The following is a 24,701-nucleotide window of genomic DNA, read 5'->3' on the forward strand; positions in this document are numbered from 1 at the left end:
GAAAGAGCCTTAAGAAAGGATCTGAAGAATGTAATGGCCAAAAAAAAATCTTAAATGCATCTCCTGAGAGCTTAACAGGATTATAAGGATCAGGAAAATTGCCTTTTTGCCAGTTTCATAATTGTTGCCCTACTGGTCCGTGCAGTTTAGCCTATATTTGTGGCCTTCTGCAGAGTGTTCCTACTATTGTTTGAAGGAATTGTTATGTCAAGTGTTGTGCCTGATATTGTTGAGTCAGGTGTTTGCAAAATGCCTGAATAAAAGCTAGTTTCCCTGAATGCTGAAGCAGGAGAGAAAGAGCGAGTGGGCTCCTTGTTCAGAATATGCAGCTCCAGGAAGTTCTGTGGTCCAGAAACTAGTTGCTTCCTTTCTGGATAAGCATCATTGCTACCTACCTCTCTAGGCTTTCTGCCTTCAAGTGACTCAACCTGAAATCCAGTCTAGGGATTTCTGTTTGTGACTCCAGGAGGTCCCCAATCCTTGGGACTGAGAGCTAAGCAGTATGGGCTACCGCTCTGAGCTATAGGCACTGCTGTGTGACTGCCCAGCACATGGGAATACCCATTTTGTTGAACTTGTAGGAGTTAGCACTTGGCCCACCTCTTATCTCTAATGATCCAGCACAGGAGTGACTCTGCATCTGAGACCCTCTTGGTATTAACCATTAGAGCATAACAGTGTGCTTGTATTTGGTCGGCATAATTTTACTGAATTATCAGTCACATGACAGAGACTCTGTCCAAGGTTCACCTGAACCCCAGGTCTCCAAATCTGGAAAAATATCTCTGGTGGCAAAACTGGGTCAAAGAAAGCCCAAATGCACCCAAGTGAGTGTTTCTTCACTTGTGGCTGAAGCTTGCTGCCCCCTCTATATGTGCTTGTGGGTCTGTGAGAAGAGCCACGTTAAAATCCTTCCCCATCCTTAAACTAAAAGCTATTTGTTAACCCCGCTGAGCTCAGCAAGCTGTTTTATGGTGCTGCCTTTCAATTAGTTGTGCTGCCACAACTGAGGAAGGGGAAAACTGAGGCATAAAAGCAGAAATCAGCACGCTGATGGGAGTTCTAGGGGATGAGCCTCCATGTGATAATTCTGGTCCCCAGGCCAGTTTATTGTAAAGATAATTACCTTAATGAAAATGACCTGAGATGTGAGACAGAAGCCTGGACTGGCTGACTCAGTGGCTGACCACCAGCAGTGGGAGAAGCTGTGATTCTGTCCAGAGATAAAGCAAAGGATGTAACTGTGTTCTACATCCTCGCTTAAGCCCCATTGACATCCTGCTCCTGCATAAATGTTTTCCTGAGCTGAGTCTTGCATTGTGGATAATTGTAAAGGCTCCTTTGTGGCTTTTATTTTGATCCATGCTCTTCTGTGGTATCTTTCTTTTTTTTTTTTTTTTTTTTTTTTTCCCAAAGCACATTATAAGATGTTGCCAGGTAAAATTAATTTTTTTTTTCAGGACATCACTAAGTAGTGCTTTTCCCATTGGCACGTTTACTGTCAGCAGGATAAAGGGTACTCTAAGGAGTTAAGAAGAGTAATTTTTGTTTCATCAGATTATGTATTAGTTCAACCAGGCTAATGCACTGTAATATCTAGAGAAGCCATATAATTGGAGATAGTTTGAAACAAGCTTTTAGCTATTCATGTGCTCCAGCTCTAAGTTAATTTCACATCTAAGCCATTAAGAAAAAAAAAAAACAACCAACAAACCACAACCCAAACCAAAACCAATCAATCAATAGGCTATTGTTCATTAAATACATCTTGAAAATCAGGTTGTGTACAAAGACAGGGGTGTGTGTTCTTTTTCAAAAGCTTGGGACTAATTTTTTCTCATTTTGCAAAATGTGTGCTGAGTCTGAAAAGTCAAAGTCAGTGATATCTCTTGCAGAGCCACCTTTTCAGTGCACGTGCAAATCATTTGAACAATAGTCTGAACTACCCGAATTCCAGCCTATTCTATATGTACCCAACACAGAGGAGTAAGATTTCACCTGGGGAGTCTGTAATAAGGGTCAATGCTTTCTGAGTCATGTTAGGAAGGAAGATGGAGCTTCAAATACAATTCTTTGCTGAATTCTTCCTTGCCGCTCTGACAGGCAGAGCTTAAATGCTCAGATGATGTTGAAAGAGAATGGAGAGGGCAGATCAAGACTCTGCCCACTTCATAGCCCTCTCTAGTTGTTTAGCCCGATCTGTGTATAAAAGGGGAGTGACGAGCCAGAGATCCTGCTTTCCTTCTTCCCCTGCTGTTCTTCAGGATGATTCACACTACGAGCTACTATAAAGAAAATTAACTCTATCCCAGCCAAAACCATTACAAAAAACTGCTGCATTCATGCAGCTAGTCATGGCTTGTAAGAGAAAGTAATGCAGGGAAACATTTATCCCTCTTTGCTAATGGGATCTTTCTAGGAAAATATGAATGTGATTAAATAAGCTAGTGTGACCCAAGTAATCTGCTGGCTCTGATCTCTCATATTGGTTTTATGCATTAAAGGAAAATCAGCATAACATATCTACTTAGTCGTGAGGGGGATTAATTTCTGATGATCAGCTTATGTTCTGAGGTACAACAATTTGGTATTTCTGGAACTTGTATAGATGTGTTAATTTAAATGTCCAAGAAATTTTCGTCTGCTGATTTTCTGTTTTTACAACTTGTACCGCTTCCCGTACTTAACAGTGCTTCAAAATATGCCAACTACTTTTGGTATAAGCAGCACTGTGCAGATTGTGTGCATACATGGTATGAATACTTTGCGAGCTAGTTAGAGGTGGAGGTTAGCTGCCTTTATCTGTTCTGTCATTAAGTGTCCCCACAGCTGAAATACTGCATTTTTCCATGTTCAATGATGCAGAATGATTTTTAAACCAGTCTGACTTAATTATTTGTATACACTTCATTTTTGTCTTCGTGTTCCCTCAGGCTGCAGACTTGATTATCACCCCAGCTACAACTTTCAAGGAAAAGCCAGACCCCAGTGGTTTGGTATTTGGAACTGTGTTCACTGATAATATGCTGACAATTGAATGGTCCGTGGCTTCTGGATGGGAGAAACCTTATATTAAGCCGCTTGAGAACCTTTCGTTGCATCCAGCCTCCTCGTCTCTGCATTATGCTATAGAAGTGAGTAGTGAATTGATTTGAAAACTGCTATTTTGTTTCATTAGCTCTTGAAGCTATAGCTTTGTAACACAAGGACTATTACTCTCTGAAGTTTATTAGGATTAAGTTATGTTTTGTTTTGTTAACTGATGTTCTTCCAGACAACAGGGTTGTATTTATGTTAGTATAACTCAGAGGCTGCTCTGGCCTGTGGATTCCAGCTCACTTAACCTAGCGAAGGTGAGTCCTTTCTTATGTGGTGACAAGTCCATTTGAAAAAGCATTCTAGTCCGCTGACAGTGGATCGGTCCAATTACTGTCTCTGGTGTAACATAATGAAGCACTGGATAAGACCGTGTAAGAGTCCAAGAGTAGCTTTAGTTTGGAGACTGAACGTGCACTTTGTGAAAGTTATTTTAAGCGGTTTTAAAGGTTTGTAGCTCAGATTGCAGGACAGACTAGACAGATGATTGTTTGCAACTCAAAAAGTCTGGAGGGCTCCAAACTAGGTCTGATGCATTCAGCATATACAAGTGTGTTTAAGCAGAGCGTGTACAGCAAGGAACTTTGGAAAGTGAAATGTTAAGTCGGAAACCAGCGTGGTTAACTGTTTCCGTGCTTAGCTGCTTACTGCCTAAAGCTGCCTTTTGTGCCTCCAGAGCAGCTTTGGCTATACTCACATCTGTGTGAGAGCCTCAGTAGGGCATATATGCTGAAATGGAAGCTTGCTTCTCCTCCCGCTTCTGGGTGGGTGGGAGCACCTCCACTGAAGTTAGTGGAGTAGCTTGTGCTTCTTTTATCTTTTTTTTTTTTTTCTCCCTTTTTTTTTTTTTTTAAAACCACTGGTATAAGGGTATCAAGCTTTTCGCTGCTTGTTGTCCCTGAGCCCCTGCCTTCACCATCTTTTGTTGTTGCTGGTACTTCTCCATCCAGTCACCAAGCCTCCAAAGGTCCTGTGCAAATTACAACAGGCCCCTGTGACTAAGGCTGCAGCTCTTGATCTGCCCAAGAAGTAAGAAACCACGCTGGAGTCCCAAATCTATATTTCACTCTTAGTAGCAAATTGCTTTAATGCTCGGCCTCTGGCTCAGTCTGAAATAATTGCTAACATGAATATGCTCTTATATTTTTTTCCATTTTTTTATGCTTTTACCCTTATTGCATCACGTTTCCTCTAGCCAAGAGGACAGACAGAGGAGAATCTGGTGCCAATGCTGTGGCTCAATGAATACACAGTGGGTATAATAAAAATGATGAATTTGGCATTCCCTCCCCTTTCTCCTTGCCCTCCATGATGCAGTGTGATAGTCTGGATCTGCTGAACTCCAGATCCAGCTCCTGTGATGTAAAGATGTCAGAAAATATTGTTTGCACACCACTGTAGCAACCAACCATCAAGCAACTGCAGCAGTTGCTTTTATTCAAGCTAAGCATTTCTGGAACACATCACTGTCTCCCTCTTTAATGAGTGAAAGGTTTTACTGAGCTCTGGTAGGTTAAAAGGTATTTCTTTTTGGAGAAAAATATTTAACAGCTTGAGAAGGCTTTGTGTTTCAGTAATGATGTGATTCTTACTTCTTTCAAACCATTGGTCAAATCTTAGTAGTAACATTCCTTCCTCTTCCCTCTCATTAAAATTTCTGTGAATGTGTTGGGGAGAAGGGTGGGGGGAAACAACTGTTCTGTGATAAGAAAGTAGCATTACAGAAATGTGGTTTTAGTCACTGGCCCCATAAAAATCACATCAAAGTTATCAACCATGTCACCAGCTATGCCATCCTTTATTAAAGATAGAATGTTTTTCTTGTAGCTACAATGTCTATCCTAGGAACAGTTTCTTTTTCAAAACTGCATACAAAGCTTTTAATAAGGTTGGCATTGACACAGGAATAAGATAAATTTTGGAAGTGAAAAGTTCTAGGTTCTAATTCTGGTTCCGGTACATAGTTGGCATGTACCCTAAGGAAAATTGCAGGGATTCCTGCAACCCAGTTACAACCCAATTAAAATTTGTCATGTGGAAGGACCTAGCTCTGTCATGGGACTGCGAAAAAGCTTTCTAAACATTGCATTTCACTGATCCTTATGGGAAAATGTTAGAGAATTTAATATAATGAAACCTTGAGTATTCTACTAAAATTACTTATATGCAAATACAGGATTTTTTTTTTTTTTTAAATAAAAACTTTGCATATGTAGACTTTCAACCACATAGAATGTATTTCCAGCCATTTCTTGTGGAACAGTCAGGAGGAGAAATTTGAGGAGACTGACAGCAGTGATGCAGTTAAATTCATAGAACTTACACTGAAATTTAATGTACAAAGAAATGCTTTAGAAAATAAATACTAAAAATATGAACTCTTGTCTATAAGCATAAGTGATCCTTTAATACTTAATCTAAATAATACCTGTATATATGTATATATTACTGTGAGCTTATATGATACATGTGTGTTCTGCCTATAACTATAACTGAAAATTATCAATCCGTAACTGAAAAATAGCTATTGATATTTTGTGGGCATATGTTTTTTGCTGTGGTTAGGGGATGCTGTAGAGCATTCTGCTGGGAGGGTACTGGTGGGATAAGGGTTTCAGGTAAACTGATTTTCAGCACCAGTCATCCGGATTCTGCAGTTTGATGGAATAATTGTGACTAATTTAGGTTTCCTGTAAAGTATAGATAAAAAAATGCCATGCATTCTTCCTCTAGTGTAAGGCTGATGCATCTGTCATGCCAGCTAAACCCCCTTCCACAGCGTAGGGCTATATGGGGGAAATAAGTGACCAAGATTTTGCTACAACTACAGCAAGAACTGCAACAGAATTCCCTTAACTACCTTATTCTATGCTTCCTACCAAAATGCATTTGGACTGAGCCCTAAAAATTATTAACATATATAATTAAATTCTGTAGATCTTTTCCATAAGATCTTTTCTTTATGTATCAGTCAGAACGTGAGGGAACAGTGAAGTCAAACACATGCTACAAATTTTAATTGTTGTAACCAAATTATATTTAAAAAAAAAAAAAGGTTATCATTAAGTCTCCTGACAGAGAAAGATATATCTGAAGCATAGGCAGGTCATCTTTGTAATATAACCTTCATAATACTACCTCACAGGAGTGTGTTGCAAGGATTGACTAGTTAGCTTTTATGCTTTGAGTACTGTGAGCAGGAAAGTTAAGTTCTTTTATTTCCAAAGGGTGTGTTCTGCTTTTGCACAGATCATTATGGCATAATGTATCAACTATTATTTGATTTTTTTGCCTTCTTTTTGGCTTGGTAGTTGTTTGAGGGAATGAAGGCTTACCGAGGAGTGGATGGCAAAATCCGCCTGTTCCGGCCAACTCTCAACATGGACAGGATGGCGCGATCAGCGAGACGAGCAACTCTGCCAGTAAGCAGCCAAGGCATTTTATTCTCCTTAAGTCAGAGTGTATTTGCATTTTCAGAGTGCAAATCTCTGAAACTTTACAGTAGTATCAAGTTTATCAAATGGTCTAACTCTTGAACAGTTCGGTTAAAACTTTGAGATCTTATTCAATGAACTGCTTGAAATGTGTTTTTCTTTTAAATCACAACAATGTTTTGCTTTCTTTGTTGTCTCCTTACTGCCTCAGATGTATGCAGTCTACTTCTGAGGGATGAGTGCTGTTCTGCAGGTATTTGCATGCAGACAGCTGATTACATTGTTCTGGTGCTAATGTTCTTCCTTTTCTTCATTCCGCTTCAGTTAAGTCCTTCAGCCTCCGACTGCCTTCATTTTTGGTCATGCCAGCAACTTAACGCGGCTTTTAGCAGTTGTATATTGGCCTGTGAATTTCTTCCCACTCTCGTTAGCTTTATGACTGTACAAACTTTGCCATTTTGTAAAACTGGGAGACTTGGTGGGCCCCTTGGAGCTATAACCCACAGCACCCTTCTGCAGAAGAGGTGGTGCCGTGGCTTGCAGGGAGCCAAAGTGAAGGTGTTGACTGCACAGGGAGTTCTCTCCGTGTGCTTTGGAGGCAAGAAGAGCCAATGGCTCCTTTTCACCATCTTAGGAGGATACTTTGTAGCAGCAGGATACTCTCTAAAAAGGCACAGTGGCAAAGACTCCGGGATCTTAAATTCTGTAAGAAACGAACTCAAGGAAGATGATTTAGTCCTGTGAACCTCTACGGACTGTCACTGTCACATACCCTGATGGAGTGTTCCCCTTACTGTATGGATGGATCTATAAAGACCACCAAGTGTTCAGGTTATATCTTTCCATTTATTTTTCTCCCTTTTCTTTTCCTTCCCAGTGTTTTGACCAGAATGAGCTGTTAGAGTGCATCCGGAAGCTTGTGGAAGTGGAAAAGGAGTGGGTTCCATACTCAACCGCTGCCAGCCTGTATATCCGTCCTACCTTAATCGGAACTGAGGTGTGAAGCTTTTCTTTTTTCCCCCTCCTCTTAACTTTTGTTCATTTAAGCACGAGACAAAAACCTCCATCCATGAAGGGAAATATGCAGCAATATTACAGTTCAGGGGCAACTTGGTTTTATGTTTCTACTTCTGAGTTAGTCACCTGTCGCGCTACTTCACAAATTTTATTTTGACCACACCACCACCTAGTGGACACATTGATTCAGACCACAGAAAGTAAACTTGGATTAACGGTTCTGAGGGTTAATGGCAAAATTTAAATCAACTTTAATTTTGTACTAAAACCATAGTAATTTGTGAAATGGTAAAGCATGCCTTTAAAATACTAATGTGAGGGAACAGAAATTTGCTGCATAGATTTTGTTATTTCATCTCATACCTCTATCCTGACCTTCGTGAGGAGATTTTGGAAGATGCTACCCAGTAAATTAAGATGGATTTTCTGAGAGAGACTTTTAACAGAACTAAGAACAAGTTGTTGTGTTAATTTATTCTTGAACCCAGATAAACCTGACCTTAGAAGAGGCTCCTTAGCAAGAAGGCATTAATGTGTATTCTGTGAGTTTCGTGTGGATGTGAGTCAAGCCTATAGTATTTATAAAGAGAATTAGAAACAAGGAGTTCATTTTAATTAAAACTTTAAGGGGTTTATTTTAGCAGTGGCAAGAAAAAAACACCTATAACGGTAGAGCATAGGACAAGGAAGCTAAAGAATATATGGTTCCTAATTAGGCAAGTTACTCTTCTGCAATATCCACATCTGTAAGTGGTTACCATACATGAGCATTATACCTTTCACATGTGTTCTAAGATGTCATTAAGGTAATGCTTGTAAACTAGTTGCAGATTTTCAGATGTAAGGAGCTCCACTCGGTGACTGTAAAGTGTTAATATTAAAAATTAATATCCCCCCCCCCTTTTTTTTTTTTAAATCCTTTTGATTTTGAGGTTTGGTTCAGGTTAACCAACACATCTGGGCTTTCTGTGATGTCATATGTTGTTTCTGGGTTACATGTCCTGTTAAACTTTTATGAATTAGCACAATTAATAAACCCAGTCAGCATGATCTTTTGAATGATATTGTAAGAATCAGGAAAAATATCAAGATCTCGGTTAGTTAATCTTGTTAGAAGTTTTGCTGAAGACGTAAGGTACACAGAAATAAAAAGAACCCTCTTGCCACCTGAGAAATGCTTATTTGAATTTTCAAGTACTTCCATTATTACACTATTATTTGCCCTCCCATCTCCCAGTTTAGCTTCACGTGCTTTGTGCACAGTGTTTTGCTTAGATCTTTGGTTCTAAAAATTTAAGTCAAATAACTTTTTTTTCAATGGAGACCTGATCTTAGAAACCAAGGATGAGCTTGTTCTTTTTACGAGACTGGTTTCTCTGAGCAGAGAGAAAATAGTAACCTATTCAGTTGCATAGAAGATCCCAAGAATCATGTGCAACCAGCTGTATGTAGTCCTGCTTGAATATGGGGGTTGGACAAGGTGAGCTCCAGAGGTGTGTTCCAACTTCAATCGTTCTGTGATTCTGAGGTCAGTCCTGAGCTGTGCAAAGGATCATATAGTTAAGCTGAGTCTCCTGCCACAGGATTCAGAGTTTGCCCAGTGCCAGACTTTTTACCTCCACCTTCAAGTGTCGATGGTGATGACTTGAAGTATGAGAAGCCATCACTCAGAGAGGAGGGGAAAAAACCCAAGTGATACATTCTAGGTTATTTCCTGTACTGTTGTGTGAACCACTTCGAGCAGGCAAATTATTTTAGCTTGTCACAGGGCCACCACTCAACTCTACCAAATGCCAGTTCTAAGTGGCATTGGCTAATTCCCATCACTGATGCAGCTGACAGTGGTTCCTCCATTGTTGTTATTGCTAGCTTGTGTCCTTGCCACTTCTCCCCCTAGAAGGCTTTGCAGGCTTCTGCTGTGATTAATTCATGTAATTATATAGTATCTTGTTAAGCTAATTTCTGAATTCTCAAAACCTTGAAACTATTTGAGAAGATTGGAATAATATATAGATAAATGAATCACCTGTAAGTGAATGGTGGCAGTATATAAAATTAGGGTTGTTATGTTGCTTGGATGAGGGGGAAGTGATAGAAATGTTTTCTCTTAGTGTAAATACTATATAAATATTTTAATAAATTAATAGTATAATATTTATAGTATAACACTTATACATTTAGTGTAATAGCATGATATTTATATATATTAATGGTATAATATAAGTATTTTCTCTCAATAACTTTTGATTTGTTTACATTCCATATTTTCAGCCTTCCCTTGGAGTGAAGAAGCCGACTAAAGCCCTACTGTATGTCATAATGAGCCCTGTGGGCCCTTACTTTGCAAGCGGAAGCTTTAATCCAATATCCTTATGGGCAGATCCAAAATACGTAAGAGCCTGGAAAGGAGGAACAGGAGACTGCAAACTGGGAGGGTAAGAAAACATAATTCTGTGTCTTCTACATAGCTCACAAATGAGATTTGGTTTTTAGTGAATTATCTAATCCAGCAGAAGTAGAGGTATTAAATGTAGCAGTTATACAATCAATGTACTATAACAAAGATTTCTTCCAGTCCCTAAAGGGGGCCTACAGGAGAGCTGGGGAAGGACTTTTTACTAGGGCATGTAGCGATAGGACGAGGGGGAATGGCTTTAAACTGGAAGAGGGCAGATTTAGATTAAACATTAGGAAGAAGTTTTTCACTTTGAGGGTTGTAAGGCACTGGAACAGATTGCCCAGAGAGGTTGTTGAGGCCCCATCCCTGGAGGTGTTCAAGGCCAGGCTGGATGTGGCCTTGGGCAACCTGGTCTAGTGGAAGGTGTCCCTGTCTATGGCAGGGGGGTTGGAACTTGATGATCTTCAAGGTCCTTTCCAACCTAAACCATTCTATGATTTCAAAATTATTCTTTGCAAATAGTATTTATACAATTCAGTTGCATAGTTTTGTTTGGATATTACAGCCAATGGACTATTTGCAGTGGCAATTTTGAAGCATCTCAAGCTGTGGAACTGGACCTGGAAGGAAGGTGCTCATGTAATATTTTGGCTGTTCCCCTTGCAGAAGCTGACACTAAAGATACCAATTCTGTGAGGCAGCATTCAGTACAGCAGCTTGCTGCCAACTGGGCAGTGTGCAGCATTGACTGCTGACCTCCTTCCTTGGCAAACTGTCCTGACAAACCATCTGCAGTTAGTTAGGGCAGTATGGGTGTTTAAGGGAAAGCATGGGACCATTATCTGCATTGACTTGACCACAGTCTGGCAGTTTTCTGCTGAACTAGGCCAGAGCACCAGTTAGGTAGAAACGTAATTTTTAACGTCCAAGTCCTCGACTTGTAGAGTGAAGCTGCTTAGGGCTTGACTGGAGCAAGCAACTTGGATGTGGCTAAATAAGTGACTTGATTATATGACCTTGGTCTTTGATTTAAATGAAGCTTATTGCTTCTACCTGGGAATTTCTCTTCTAGGCAGGAAGTTAGTAGTTGTCAAGTGCTGTTCAGCTGAGCTAGTAGAATAATCAAAGGGCAAGAAAACAGCTTTCCTTCATTCAGTCTGATGTTCTGAGACCTTTATTCTTTGTTTGTGAGTTTTTGATTAGTTTTAAAATATATTTAGTTTCCTGTGCATCCTTCATACATCAGCTATGAAAAAAGGAATAGTCTGGAGTCACTACTGACTTAATTTGTGCCCAGAGTTGAGAACTTAACTCCAATGTGATCAGCACTTTGGAGCTGCTGACTTTGGGTCTTGATGACTGTTGAACATGAGAAGCGAGAGTTACACACACACACACACACACACACACACACACACACACCCCCGCTCAGAGCAGCTACAGAGTAAACACATATTATTTGGTCAGGTTCACTCTGTAGGCAGCGTTCTAGGAAAACAGTTGCTCCTCAAGGATATGGAATTCATCAGGGCCCATCTGCAGCTCATGAAGCTACTAATTCTGTGAATGTCTTTTACTAGAAAACAAATAACTCGCCTCTGGTGATTTTTGTGTTCCAAGAGGTTCATCTGACATATATGACCCATCTGTTCATCTGACATATATGAGATGAGGTAGATGGTTCTGGTTTGCTTTTTTTAAAACCATGAGCTGGATGAGAATTGTTGATCTCTCTCAAGGATGCCAACTGCTAAATAAATATAAATGCTTTCCTAAGGTGTCTAATTGCAATGATTAGAACATCCAGAAAATGGAACAAGAGGTATTTTTAAGACAATTTGGGTGGATGTGTTTGAGCTGTTGATGATGTTCAGCCCTTTAAAGTTTTGGGGTTGTAGATACAAATGATCTAGTAACATACTAGTAGAGTACTTCCAATGAAAATATTCCAGGGACAGGCAGTGACTGTGCAGAGCACCTGCTTATAAGGTAGGTGTGCACACAACCTTGCATAGAAATGAGAAAATACCCAACCAGGTACTCATAACTGTTTGCTCATTCTTTTTTTTTTTTTTTTTTTTTTTTCCCCTGATAGGAATTATGGTTCTTCTATCTATGCCCAGCAAGAAGCCCTGGAGCTAGGCTGCCAGCAGGTTTTGTGGCTCTATGGAGAAGATCACCAAATAACTGAAGTTGGAACAATGAATCTGTTTCTCTACTGGATAAATGAAGATGGAGGTATAGTAACACAAAACATGAAAATTTTAACAGAGTAATTGGGACAGTAATCCACAAAATTATTATTAGAGTGAGTGCAGATCATAAACTTTTTAATGAAGATTATTTAAGAACGGAAATGTCTATTCTTTTCTGAAAACTGATAGGTGACTTTCAGTTACACCATTGTGAAAGAGGAGATTCTGGAGCAGCTGTGAGTACTGCCTACTGATGACATACTAAACTGTTGGGCCAGTTCACGTGCTCAGAAGGGAAGAGTCTAGCCATACAGAAGGTCACATTGCAGGCTTGGTGTCAACTCTAGCAGCATGCTTGGTCTTGAAGGAGGCATTGCGTCAGAAACAATACAGACATGCTAAAGACACCTTATGGCTGTGTAACTCCTCAAACTGTGGCTTTGGGCATGAGTGGTTTCCATCATCACTTTCTGTCAAGTTAGATGTTCCTGAAGCATAGCCAAAAGTATTTCAGTATCCAACTGATGAAGAACTCATCTCTTTCTTTGGAGAATTTGAAGTTCTGTCCAGTGGAGGCAGAGAAACATGTCAGTCAGCATTCCACGCTACTAACGCTCAAATGATGCTTTCAAGATACACCATCGTTCTTGAAGCCATTTTTACCTCTTTGTACCCGCAGTCATCTCTGAGCAATGTACATGCTGATTAGAAAACTAGCTAATGAACAGCCAACCATTTAGGCATCTTGAAAACACCTATTGGGCATGCAAGTATTTAGTGCTTGAGAAGTGATAGCTGCCACCTGAGAACTGGTTCGGAAGACTACATGACTAAGTCCTTAAAGAATTGAGCCAATGTATAGGCAAGTCAATAAAAGGACACCTCCTGACTTCCATTATTGCAGGACCTCCATGAAAATGAAGTGTTACTGAATTTTTGCATGGCAGCAGATGCGGGGTTCAGACTCTGGTTTGGTTTTTTTTTTTTTGTAGTGCTATGCGTACCCTTGAAAATAGACATTTTCCTGACAGTGCTCAGCTGCAGTACAAAGGCAACATTCTGTGGGTGCAGCAGGGTGCTTTGGGTAGTCTTAGGAAATGGGAATCCACCTACCCAACTCCCATCTCCAGTTTCATTAATTGTTCTTCTACAAAATCTTTTATCACTTTTGTAAGAAGAGGGATGATACTCCCTCCGTGTTGAATGAGTCAGTGAAGTCTTGTGAATGAAACTATAAATATGAGAAATCTTGTTGTTGTTATAGCAGCAGTAGATTTGTCAGTGTAGCTAGATGGCCAAATTCATGCCTTGTGTAACTTCACTGGAGAGACATAAAAATAGATTTTGGCTCATTCTGCTCAGGGAAAGGACACTGAAGGGGAGACATGATTAGAATTCAATGTTCTCATTGTACTTAAACCAGGAATACGCTGGAATTATCCAGCTGCAGCACCGTGCTGTTCCAAAGATCTGCCAATCACTGTGTTACCAGTGCACTTCTGAATAGTACTATTGTGAGGTGGCCGTAGCAAACAACTTGTAATTCACGCCACCCAAGCTAACTGTATACTGGCAAACCTGCCATTTCACACGACATGGTCATTAGCATCATTGGAACACTTTGCTGTCTCCTGATGTGTTGATTAACGCTTAATTTATGATATCTTTGGTTGAGAATCCCTCACGCTGCCAATGTGTGTCATCACATACCTGCCTATGGCTTTACATTGCAATTTAAAAAGTGTTTGCCATTATGTTCTGTCACTTCACAAAGGATACTTACTTAGGCTGTGGTTTTGTTTTGTTATGCAAATTCTGCAGCTGAGAGAGGGATCTAACATAAGAATAGCGAGGCAGAAATTGCAGATCATCATCAAAAGGAAAATGCCTGCCTTTGTGTGTTCAGAGGTCACCTCGGAGCAGTCTGAACTGCTCTCCTTGGTTTACAACAAATCAAAGACCCAGCCCAGTAAACCCTAGGCTAAAGGACATCTATGCTTCCAATGAGAGTAGGCTTTTCTTGCAAGCCTTTGCTATATATTTTCAGTTACAGCATTGTGACTACCCATGATGTTGTCTCAGACAGCAGGAGGAGCCTGGAAAAATGTTTTGTTTGTAACATCGAGGTGGAAGTAGGGGAAGAAACTACTCAATTTCAAGTAAAATAACATGACATGCACTATGCTGCTCTTGTATGCCCACTGCTGCTCTAGCTGAGGCATGTAATAGGACCAAATCCAGATCCCTGCTGTTGAATAAATACAGGAGTATGATATTTCGTTCATTTAATACTGTTTACAGTTTATGTTCACAAAGTGAAAATTTTGGTCACCTTACAGTCCCTTCCACACTCATCTTCAGAGCATATAACAATCCCAAGAAGCTGTTAACATTGAAACTTGTTTTCTTTAATAATGTCTTTTCTTCTGCCTAGAATAGAGGCTTGACTTTATAGAAAACCTTGAAATTGAAACATATGTCCAACCTGAAGGTTGCTAACTATGAAATCTGTCTTCACTTTCCAAAAATTGAGTTTCTTCAAAATGATTTGGAACCATCTGGGCTCTACTTCTAGCTTTAATGTTAAGGCATTGTGAATAGCATTCAGGCATTACTTAATATTTTTGTGCTGATATTAAAATGGGGTTTAATACTGCCTACTTCAAAATAGCTTACATAAATTAAAAAATAAATATGTTAAAAGATTCTTTGGAACAGTCAGGTAAAACATCGGGCAAATTTGCTTAGTCTTCTGTAGGTGGAGGATTATTTGTGCTGCAGAAGTGTCTTGTACAAGTAGACTACCAACAAAATAAGTATCACACCTTCTACTCTAATAGAAAGCCATAGCAATAGTGTGGAGGGGAGAGCAGGAGATGAATGAGATGGCAGACAAAGAAAAGGAGGGGAGAGTAATTGAGGAAAGATGGAGATGTGAAGACAGAGTGATTGCATGAGGGGAGAACAGAAGAAAAGCCTGAGGAAAAAAAGGAGAAAGATATAGAAAGGTCCAGAACAAACTGGGACATGAAGTCAGCTGTTGGTAATAGTGAAATCAGGGTTTCCTGGGTTCTCCTTGACCCTGAAGTTCAGTTGGTATCTGTTATAATTTTGGTAAAATATATTTTGGTGAATTTCTCAGCATTGTTATCGTGTGACTGGTACTGAAGGCATCCCATATTTGGAATCTCATCTGCTATATATTCATAAAAATGGGTGTGTAAAAATTGAAGCTGTGTAATATGCAAGACCTCATTTTAATAATCCCTTTAAAGACTCTGATGGAGTTCCATTGTTACAGCATGCCTATACCACGCCCAGTGTAATGGGGCACTGGACTGGTAGGGCTACTACTATAACAATAACAGTAGTCAACTGAAGAGAAACCCTAACAATTTCCTTCAAATGCCTTTCCCCCCTTTTTGCTGCTATACGTTATAAGGCTTCTAGCCCATCAAAATAATTCAGAAGGCAAATGGAGTCTATGAGCTCACAGGTTTTTTTTTTTGGAGATGGACAAACTGATGTCATAGGGAGCCTGGTTTGGCATCAATTCACAGAGAGGATGAGCTTTTTGGCATGCTGTGTTGTATTGCATTATCATCTCTGCCGGATACCAGGGGAGCAGATGTTCCTTGGGTGGCCGCAGGCTGGTAGGCATCATATGTGTGCTTGACAAAATTCTACAGAGCAGGCTGTTTGAAACGTTTCGAGACTCCCATGTCCTGTCTGTTCTGTGCTGTTTGGCGGCTGGTTTGGCCTGGCACCTTTTCAAACTAGCTCAAATCAATTAATACATGTTTCTGAGCTTAAACAGGTTCTGGCCAAGATCTGTGGCGACATCACCAAATGCGGAATATTATCTGGTGTGTAGTCACAATCCTTGGTATTAAGGTCCACATTATTTGAAGTTTTCTGTTAGAGAAAGGGGAGCACTTTGTATACGACTGGGTCACAAATGCAGAATATCAGTTTTTCAGTGTTCAGAATCAGGTGAACCCTGTGGCTCATGGAAAGTTTTTTTTTTTTAAAGTCCTCTTCTTCTGATAGTTGTGCCAGAAGTAGGACCAGACAGGCATCACGATTAGGAGTGATGCTAGACAGACTTCAAAAAAGGAAAGCTATTCCTAACTGTATGAGAAAGAAGAGACCACTACTGTACTTAGAAGTTGAGGATAGGTTATGGAATGGCACTACTGGTTAGTCAAACCAGAGCAGAATATATAGCCTGTTCTAGCGCAGCTTTTTTATACATTTTGGCACGGCAGTTTATATCTACTACTTATGTTTGTATGGATCCTCATAAAAGGAACATGGAAGCATAGGTAGGAAAAACTTCTAGTCCAAATGAATAAATCCAGGGGTGGCTGCATTAAAAAGTAACAGACATCTCCCAAGAGAATGGACAGTGAGTAGCAGATTCAATGAACGTTTCCATTTATTTATGCTCCATTGCCCCTATCCCAGCTCAGCAGCTCCCAAAGCTCCGTCCTGCAGAGCAGGAGAAAGTCCATGCTGGAGTCAGTCTGGAGCTGTGTGCCCACTGGCTGGCAGGCAGTGTTTGTGCACAGAATTGTCTAGGTGACTGTAGAAAACAGAGTATTAAGCAGCTGAACTCAACCTGCTCTCTGAGACCAAGGATGAATATCGTGTTTCTCTCTTCTACCCAGCTGCAAGGGACCTATAGCAACATTTTTAGGACAACTTTTCCATTGCGACTCGTTCAAGCAGGCCTGGATTTAGTGATCTTTGGTGGGTAGAGGCGTAATAAAAACATGAAGATAGATATCTTCTTTTATGTGAACTAGGTAAAAATGAGTCAAAAACCTTAATGGCTCGTGGATTTAATGAGCAGGATAGCATCCTTATAAGATCAAGAAAGAGAATGGATTCTCACTGGGAAGAGAAAATAGTTAGGGAAAAAAATATGAAGAATGTTACTGAAAGACTGTGGATGTCTTCACTTCTCAGTGCAAATCTGAGACTGTCTTAGAAAAGGCTGGCTGGCTGAAAGAGTAAATTCTCAGTATTCTCTGATAATAGAAACCACTGAGTATGCTATGTGATAGTTTAAAATGAAAGTGATGGTTTAAAATGAAACATATTAACTCTGATTTGCTGAAAGGTCAGATGGAAGAACAAAGACTACACACAACCTTCTGTATTGTTATGTAAGTGTTTACCAAGTATGGATTACCATTTATCTATGGTTTCATTAGTTATATTAGATGAACATTTATTTAATGTTCTTTTTCAAAAGCAAACAAGAAAACCAAAAACAAGCTAACAAACCAAATTAATTGAACAGCTCAAGTTGTTAGTGCTTTCAGAATTTTATTAGAACTGCTTTTTTTGTGTAAAGAGAAAATTAGCTGAGGGGGATGTCTAGACGAAACCAAAAGATCATTAAGGAAGTGTCCTCTCAAGACGCATTTGGCAAGGTTTCCAATGCTTTGCTTGGTCAGTAAATGAGCCTCAAAATTTCTGGTAGATGTTTCATATTAATGCTACAAAGTAGGTATAGTGAACCCCATATTCCTAAATTAATGAAAGCATTTCAGGGAAAGTCATGATCTGCCCTGGGATTATGTGGCATAGCTTTCCCTTGTGCCTCCCTATTCTGAATTTGAAGGCTGAGCCATTCAACAGTTCACAGTAGTTATACAGCGAATCCATAACAGACTGAGGAATAAAACCTACTTTTAGGCTTTAGCCATGTAATTATTAATGAATTAAATGTGTTTCTTCCCCATCTACTGAAATGTACTCAAAAGGTTTCAAACACCCAACAACTTATTGTAATTGAATTTGTGTAACTTGTGTTCTTGTAGAACTCTGATAAATGTTGCATCTTACCGGGCAGGGAACATTTCTGATATGATTCATCTGCTTTTTAATTTTCATGTTTGGTGTAATATTAGTGAACCTTATTTTTGTTTCTTTGTTTTCCAACCACTGTTTCTATTTCTTTTGTGTTTTACAGAAAATGAACTGGCAACCCCACCTTTAGATGGCATCATCCTTCCAGGAGTGACAAGACAAAGCATTTTGGATCTGGCACGCAACTGGGTGAGTGTTCTGACCTTGGCAGTAATAGTTTCAACTATCAAGTTATATCATTGATGAAAGTAAGCATTCCTGATGCTCATTATCTTGAAGTTCAACTGATCTGGTCAAATCTCTTAACCTAAATGGGAACTAAGGGCATGCTAATTTATAGATTCCCAGCAACATCATCAGAATACCCACACCTGTCACACAGAACAATACCAAGCTTGTTAAAGTAACTCCATGTAGTATTCAACATGAAAATTCTCATTAAATCCACCGGTACCGGCAACTTAAAGCAAGGAAACGAACAATTACCGTGCATGACCACAGCTATACTTCAGTCATCAGCACACTATTTCTCCACTTAGTTCTCATGGTTTAACCCTTATTTCTAATAACTACCATGCAGCCTAAAATCCAGCCACAGTCTTGAAGTCATCTGTCTGCTTCCAGATTCCGTTTCTGTATTGTAGCTGTCCGAATACTTATTTGGACACTTGGGACTACCTCATACCTTGAAATGCAACAAACTGTTCGCTCTGCCTGTACTGTATTCAAAGGTTTTATTGTGGCTTATATAAGAATACTATACAGCCAAAAGCTCATCAAGCTCAGTATCCTGTCTATCCTGTCTACTCCTCCCTAAACACAAGCCTGGCCAAAACTATCCTGGTTTTGGCCAGGCTTTTGTTTAGGGAGTAGTAGTAGGAATAACACAGGCATGTGTGATACTTTCCCCTTGGTATTAACTCAGCTTCCAACCACCTGTAGCTGGAAGACTTCCTGAAATACAGTTCAAATTATATCCCTTAAATCTAATGTGCAGTGAAGAGAGCTAGTCATGTATTTTGTGGCACGTGTGCCACTTGTTGACCTGCACTGAACTCTTATGCATCTTTATTCATACTGGTACTCCCCTAGTGTAGATATGCACGCATACTTCTCAGTCCCATCTCCTTTACAGACAGACATATATTCCCAGTAGGTAGGGCTTGTTTGTGAGATACTAGACTCTCACCTCGGTCCTCTTGAATACTTAGGTGTCTTCTACTCTCACAAAGGTTGTTCTTTTCTTCCTGACCTCCATTCTCTAATCTATCTGAAACTCTGCTTACATGGTGTCCCTGCCTCTCTCTCCAAATACCATCCTGTCCAGAGCTAATCATGTTTTCTGCTATTGTAAGCAACTCTGTTTCATGTTAAAAAGCTTGCACATAAAACAAGGGCTAAGCTTTAGTTTGGTTTGATAGGAAAATAAAGTCCACATAAATCCGTGAAATGAAGATTTCAAAGTTTGACGTTTATTTTTGTTCTTTAGACACATCCCCTCAATCAGTTGCTATGCATCTTCAACACTTGTAGAAGGTAAAACACTTCCTATGTTAAGACTGTCCAACGTGAATTGCTTTACTCATACCTGCAGTACAGTTAATTTTTGTATATAACAACTTTGTGCAGGCTACAGTAGGAAATTTCACCAGGGATTAAAGAAAAGTATCACATCTAGTTGTCGTTGTAGGTGGAATTAACAGAATGTATTTTGCTTAGGAATTGTCTGAGAGTGGGATGCAAAGGTCTCTTGACATAATTGAGTAATTTTTGTACAAACTCTAGGATTCTGGAGGCCATGTCAGATCCTGTGTCGCATAACCCATGAGAAATTCTGCTGCTTTATTTCCTAATGCAATATTGAAATTCTGTACCAAATCAGAAGGAAATGCCACTTAATCATCAGTGTTGTATCTGGCAAACCACTGTGTTCCTTGAAGGTCATTCAGATTAGAGTCTGTCTTGTGTGGTACTGCGAGGTTTGAAAAGATCACAAGATCACAGCCAAAACTTGATTCATTGCCACTAGGTTAATAGTTCTGTTAGAGATGTTTCAACATGAAAAACAAAAATACAAACAATTTTAAAACTTTTAACAATTTTTATGGATGATTCTTCTTGTGCAGGGAGAATTTAAAGTCTCCGAGCGATATATCACCATGAGTGACCTGACAGCTGCCTTGGAAGAGAACAGAGTAAAGGAGATGTTTGGTGCTGGAACAGCTTGTATTGTATGTCCTATCTCTAAAATTTTATATAAGGGCAAGGTAAGAAAATGTCTGTCTTGTCTTGTCGTTGTGTGTCCCCCCCCTTCTTCTTTCTTTAGAATTTTATCATAATTAATTGCAGCTGAAGCAAAAAACAAGTAAGATAGAAAAGGAGTGCTGCCAGAGGCTCCTTTCTGGAAAGATGAACAGTGTCAGTATGTTGGTTCTCAAGTGAGTTACTAGTACGTTGTCAGAAGAGAGAACTTTTCCTCTCATCTTGTTGGGTTTTTTTAATAGTTAAAATCATAAAATATCAGTTCCTGGGAAATGGAAAAAATACAAGTTCCCAACCTGTTTGAAAATACAGAAAAATACATTGCCCCACGTTTCCTTTATTGAACACTTTTTCCAAAATTAAGGCACCTGGGAAAGGTGAGGAGGGGAAGGACTTTTGCAAGGAACCAAATTCCTGAACCACTGCATTCTTTCCTTCTAAAGTTCATCTCTTCTTCACCCCTCGTTGCAGGGAACCCAGCTCTGATGGAAGAGCTGTTTCAGTAAGATGCACAGCTGCTTTCACCTACTATACACCATATGGGAGGTTTCTCCTGCACAGGTGGAATTCCACAGGCGTTCAGCCTGTTAAGCTGACTTGATGCTATTTAGCCAGCACAAAGTTAGTTCAGAAGGCTGGGTTATTGCAGCTGCATATATGGATGTGCTTTGTTCCATTAAATATGACAAGTACAGTAAATGCCTGTAAGGTGACATTTCTTGAATTATTACGAGGGAATAAATGTATCAGTATTATCAGATGCCAAGATAACATGAGAGACGTCAAAGTGCTGAGTAATAAATACTATAAATATACACCTGTTGTGTTTGTATATGATCTACTTTGAAATGAAATGCTGTGTACAGTGTTTCTTCTCTTGCCTGTACAATATGCTCTCCATTTTGGACAGATCTTTTGGGAGGCTTAGATTAGTCTGTCTTTAAAAACAGCACAACAATTCAACTAATCTAACTTTTCACGGGCTCAGCATGCCCTCCTATAAAAACATTTCAACAATATTTGTAAGGAGGGCTAGAAGGCTTGATAAATTGATTTATCAAAATTCTTGGTGACCCTAAGTTATTCATAAAGCTGTTTTTACACATTATTCTCTCTCTCCCCCCCAAAAAATGTTTTCCCCCCCCCCCCCCCCCCCCCCTTTATTCAATGTCAGCATTTGCACATTCCAACTATGGAGAATGGACCTCAGTTAACAACCCGTTTCCTGAATAAGCTGAGTGATATCCAGGTACGGTGCTTACTCTCCTTTAACCAGATAAAATAATAAAAGGTGAAAATTTGAAAATATCAGAAAATAGTCTTTTTAATAATGGTGCTATAGACATCATTATATAATAATATTGATTCCTTTGTTTGGAGTAGTTATTCTATCAATTTATTTTTTTATTTTTTTATATGGATGGAGACTAATATATTTTTTTCCCCATTTGGAAGTTGGATGAGAGTTGTAAGATATTAATGTTACCAGTGAAATCCAGTACTGTTGTTATATGCTCCTTTTTAAGGGAAAAAAATAGATGAAGCATCTTAATAACCACGATCACAAATGAATATAAGCTAATAAATAAAGAGATGGGTGAAGTAGTAAGCACTCACTGAGAGCAGCCAGCTGATCACCATTTCTGTTTCTCAGCATCTTTCCAATCACACAGTCACTTCTTGTTCTTAAAACAGTTCCTTCCTCTGTGGTTTCTAAATATCAAAGTTTATTTGGAATCTGTGTTTGACCTCCTTATCTGGGTGTAGGAGTCAACACCATTTCAATTAAAGTCAATGATCAGAATGTGATGACCCTTCTTATTTAGGTTGCCTGTTTTCTTTTCCTTATTTAGCATAGGTTACGGCATGGGGGATTTGGGGATAGAAGTAGGTTTTGGTAAGTTACAAGCCCCTTTATTTAAGATCTGATAGCAGCTGCTTTGCAGTATTGTCATGATTTCTTCAAATCAAGTCTGATGGTTACTGATCTACATTCTTAGCTTTTGGCCAAGAGGTTCTTAGATTTGCTACTAAAATTTTTATCTTCCTCCCAGTAAGCCCTGAACTAAGAAATTTCTTGAAAGATTGTGAGATGTAGTGCACCACATAGCAACTCTGTAAATCCCATAAAATAATCAGAACTTTTTAAAAAAGAGTCCTAAAATTGATTATTTTTTTTTTCTATTTTACAGGCTCTTTACTAGTATGTGGAAATAATCTGGCACAGGGTTGTTCTAATGAGACCCCAAACAAAAACTACCCATGAATTGCAGTTTGCTGTCATATGTTGACCCACCTATAATCCCATGATAAGCAGGTTTATTCATGTAATATTGTTTATTCAGTGTCTTGTGCTATAGTGCAGCCCAAGTTTAAACCCATTGCTATTCGTTATAGGGTTCTTTTCATTGCTTAACTCAAGAAGGGTGAAGCACTCAGACAAGGGGAAGTCAGGCCATCTCATATCATTTCAGTGGTTTTTCTGTATTCTTGTTTCTTTACATATTTTCACCTTTCACAGCTGCTGGTCTCCAGCATAACTACTTTTTTTTTTTTTTTAGTCGTCCCCTCCCCACACGCTCCCTGAGACTTGTAGCTCAAATAATGCAACGAGACCATTTGACTATTCTTCAGTAGGAGGATGATGCGGGATTAGCAACTCTTGTTCTTTAGAATAGTGTTGGACACTTCTGGATGCAATTCAGGGAGGAAAGAATTCCTGATCTTCTGCTACCTTTATGTTGGTGGCTGAGCCAACTTTCATGGGGCAAAAAGAGACACTCTGCCCCATCACGTTTCTGCTGTAATGGCTTGAGATATGGGTCTTTCTCTTCAAACAGCAGGACTGATAGCTAAGAAGCATAGGCACCTTTACTTCTAGATTTTATTGTTTGTTGAGGGGAAAAAGGGGCTTAGTATTCCATGTTCCCATCTCAGTTACATGTAACATTTTTATCATCTTACTGTATAAGAATACACAGCAGCCTTTCTCCAGAATCCCACTAAATACCATAGTTTTATTTCATCTTTTCATCCCAAGCGCCTGATACACCCGTCTGAAGTAACAGTTGGTGTCCATCGCTTTATTTTTCTTGTTGTTCTATGTCCAGATTTATTTCAGGGACAGACTATAAGCTGATTTTATGGATACACTTTTCATTTTGATACATACTGATCACTGTTTCCATAGCGTTCTGCTCCGTACTAAAGCCATCTTCTTAGCTTGTCAAGTATCTACCTTTAATGTCTAAAAAAGCACTTCTGTAACTCCTGTGTTGCCTTTTGATGTCTAGGTGATGCTTCTGCGATATACATTAGGGCTTTCAACAATTTGTGATTAATTTTAGTCTCCACTGATCACTTCTCATTGCAGTTTCCAGAAGAATGGCTTGTCAAATCCAGAATTCTGTTTCAGAAGGCAGCACTGGAATATGTGTCTTTCTCCCTTGGCTAATAGATAGTGAGTGAATTATTTAGACAAATTTATCCTGCCTGCTCTCTGAGGCTTCCTCCCATGCCCTCCCTGATCACTCTGCTTTTCCACCCCCAACCACAGGTCAGGAGGAGGATGAGAAAGTGAGGATTGCTTCTAACTATTATCTTTCTTGGACCTTTTCACTTTACAACTATGCATATGCCATTCTACCCTTACAACTATGTACATACCATGTGTTCGTTAGTTATATGCCAAGAGTAAATCCATCACTCATGGAAAGTGCTGGACTATTATGTATATGTTTACTTTGAGGTTTTCTTCCTTCTTTAAAGAAGCCAGGGAGAGTTAGAACACTTCATTGTTAGAAGCATGCTTTTACTGCTTCCCCTTTAAGAGTCAATCAGCAGTTGCTGATTGTGTTTCTGTACTTTCCTATCTGTGGAGAGATGAGCTCATATCCAAATGGACCCCAGGTTGTCATACAGAAAACAACGCTGCAACACACAAAATGTAATAGATCGTGTTCTTAAAATGTCAGGAGAGTTTTCAGGATCTTTCGCAAGGATCTTTTATATATTCTGCCAGGAGGGGGGAAAATAAGAACTCTTTGCAGTATCATTGGACTATTGTCATATCATTTGGACAGTCTGAAGCTGTTATTCCAAACAACATTCAAGTTCTGAAAAATAAAATGCAATGGAAAGTACATCCAAACACAGCTTTGGTCTCTGTGCTGTGCTGTTGCCTGAACTAGGGCAATGTATCCATTTCATGTTGGACAACAGACATTTGTAAAAGAGTAAAAATTCTCAGTACCAGCATTGTCCTACATTTGAACCTGTGAACAAGAGGTGCAAGGCTCCATATCCAATACAGCTTCCCTTGTGTACAATACATGCTTGTTTAACATTTTCAGATTATCTTCATTATTGTGTTTCCAAGTCTGTTTTCATGCTGCTCATTGTTCTTTTGCAAATATTCTG

General features: G+C 39.4%; 1 protein-coding gene across 1 annotated transcript in view; it reads left to right on the forward strand.

Annotated features, from left to right (window-relative positions):
• Nucleotides 1–24,701, forward strand: part of BCAT1 (branched chain amino-acid transaminase 1, cytosolic) — a 60,013-nt gene that overhangs the window by 32,720 nt on the left and 2,592 nt on the right. Inside the window, exons 3-10 of the mRNA XM_009879766.1 lie at nt 2,934–3,134; nt 6,408–6,518; nt 7,408–7,527; nt 9,819–9,982; nt 12,041–12,183; nt 18,124–18,209; nt 20,147–20,287; nt 21,457–21,531. Of these exons, the coding sequence (XP_009878068.1) occupies nt 2,934–3,134; nt 6,408–6,518; nt 7,408–7,527; nt 9,819–9,982; nt 12,041–12,183; nt 18,124–18,209; nt 20,147–20,287; nt 21,457–21,531 (1,041 nt within the window). The remainder of the gene's footprint in view (nt 1–2,933; nt 3,135–6,407; nt 6,519–7,407; nt 7,528–9,818; nt 9,983–12,040; nt 12,184–18,123; nt 18,210–20,146; nt 20,288–21,456; nt 21,532–24,701) is intronic.

Source organism: Charadrius vociferus, unplaced genomic scaffold (assembly GCF_000708025.1).
Source record: "Charadrius vociferus isolate BGI_N301 unplaced genomic scaffold, ASM70802v2 scaffold90, whole genome shotgun sequence".
Taxonomy (NCBI): domain Eukaryota; kingdom Metazoa; phylum Chordata; class Aves; order Charadriiformes; family Charadriidae; genus Charadrius; species Charadrius vociferus.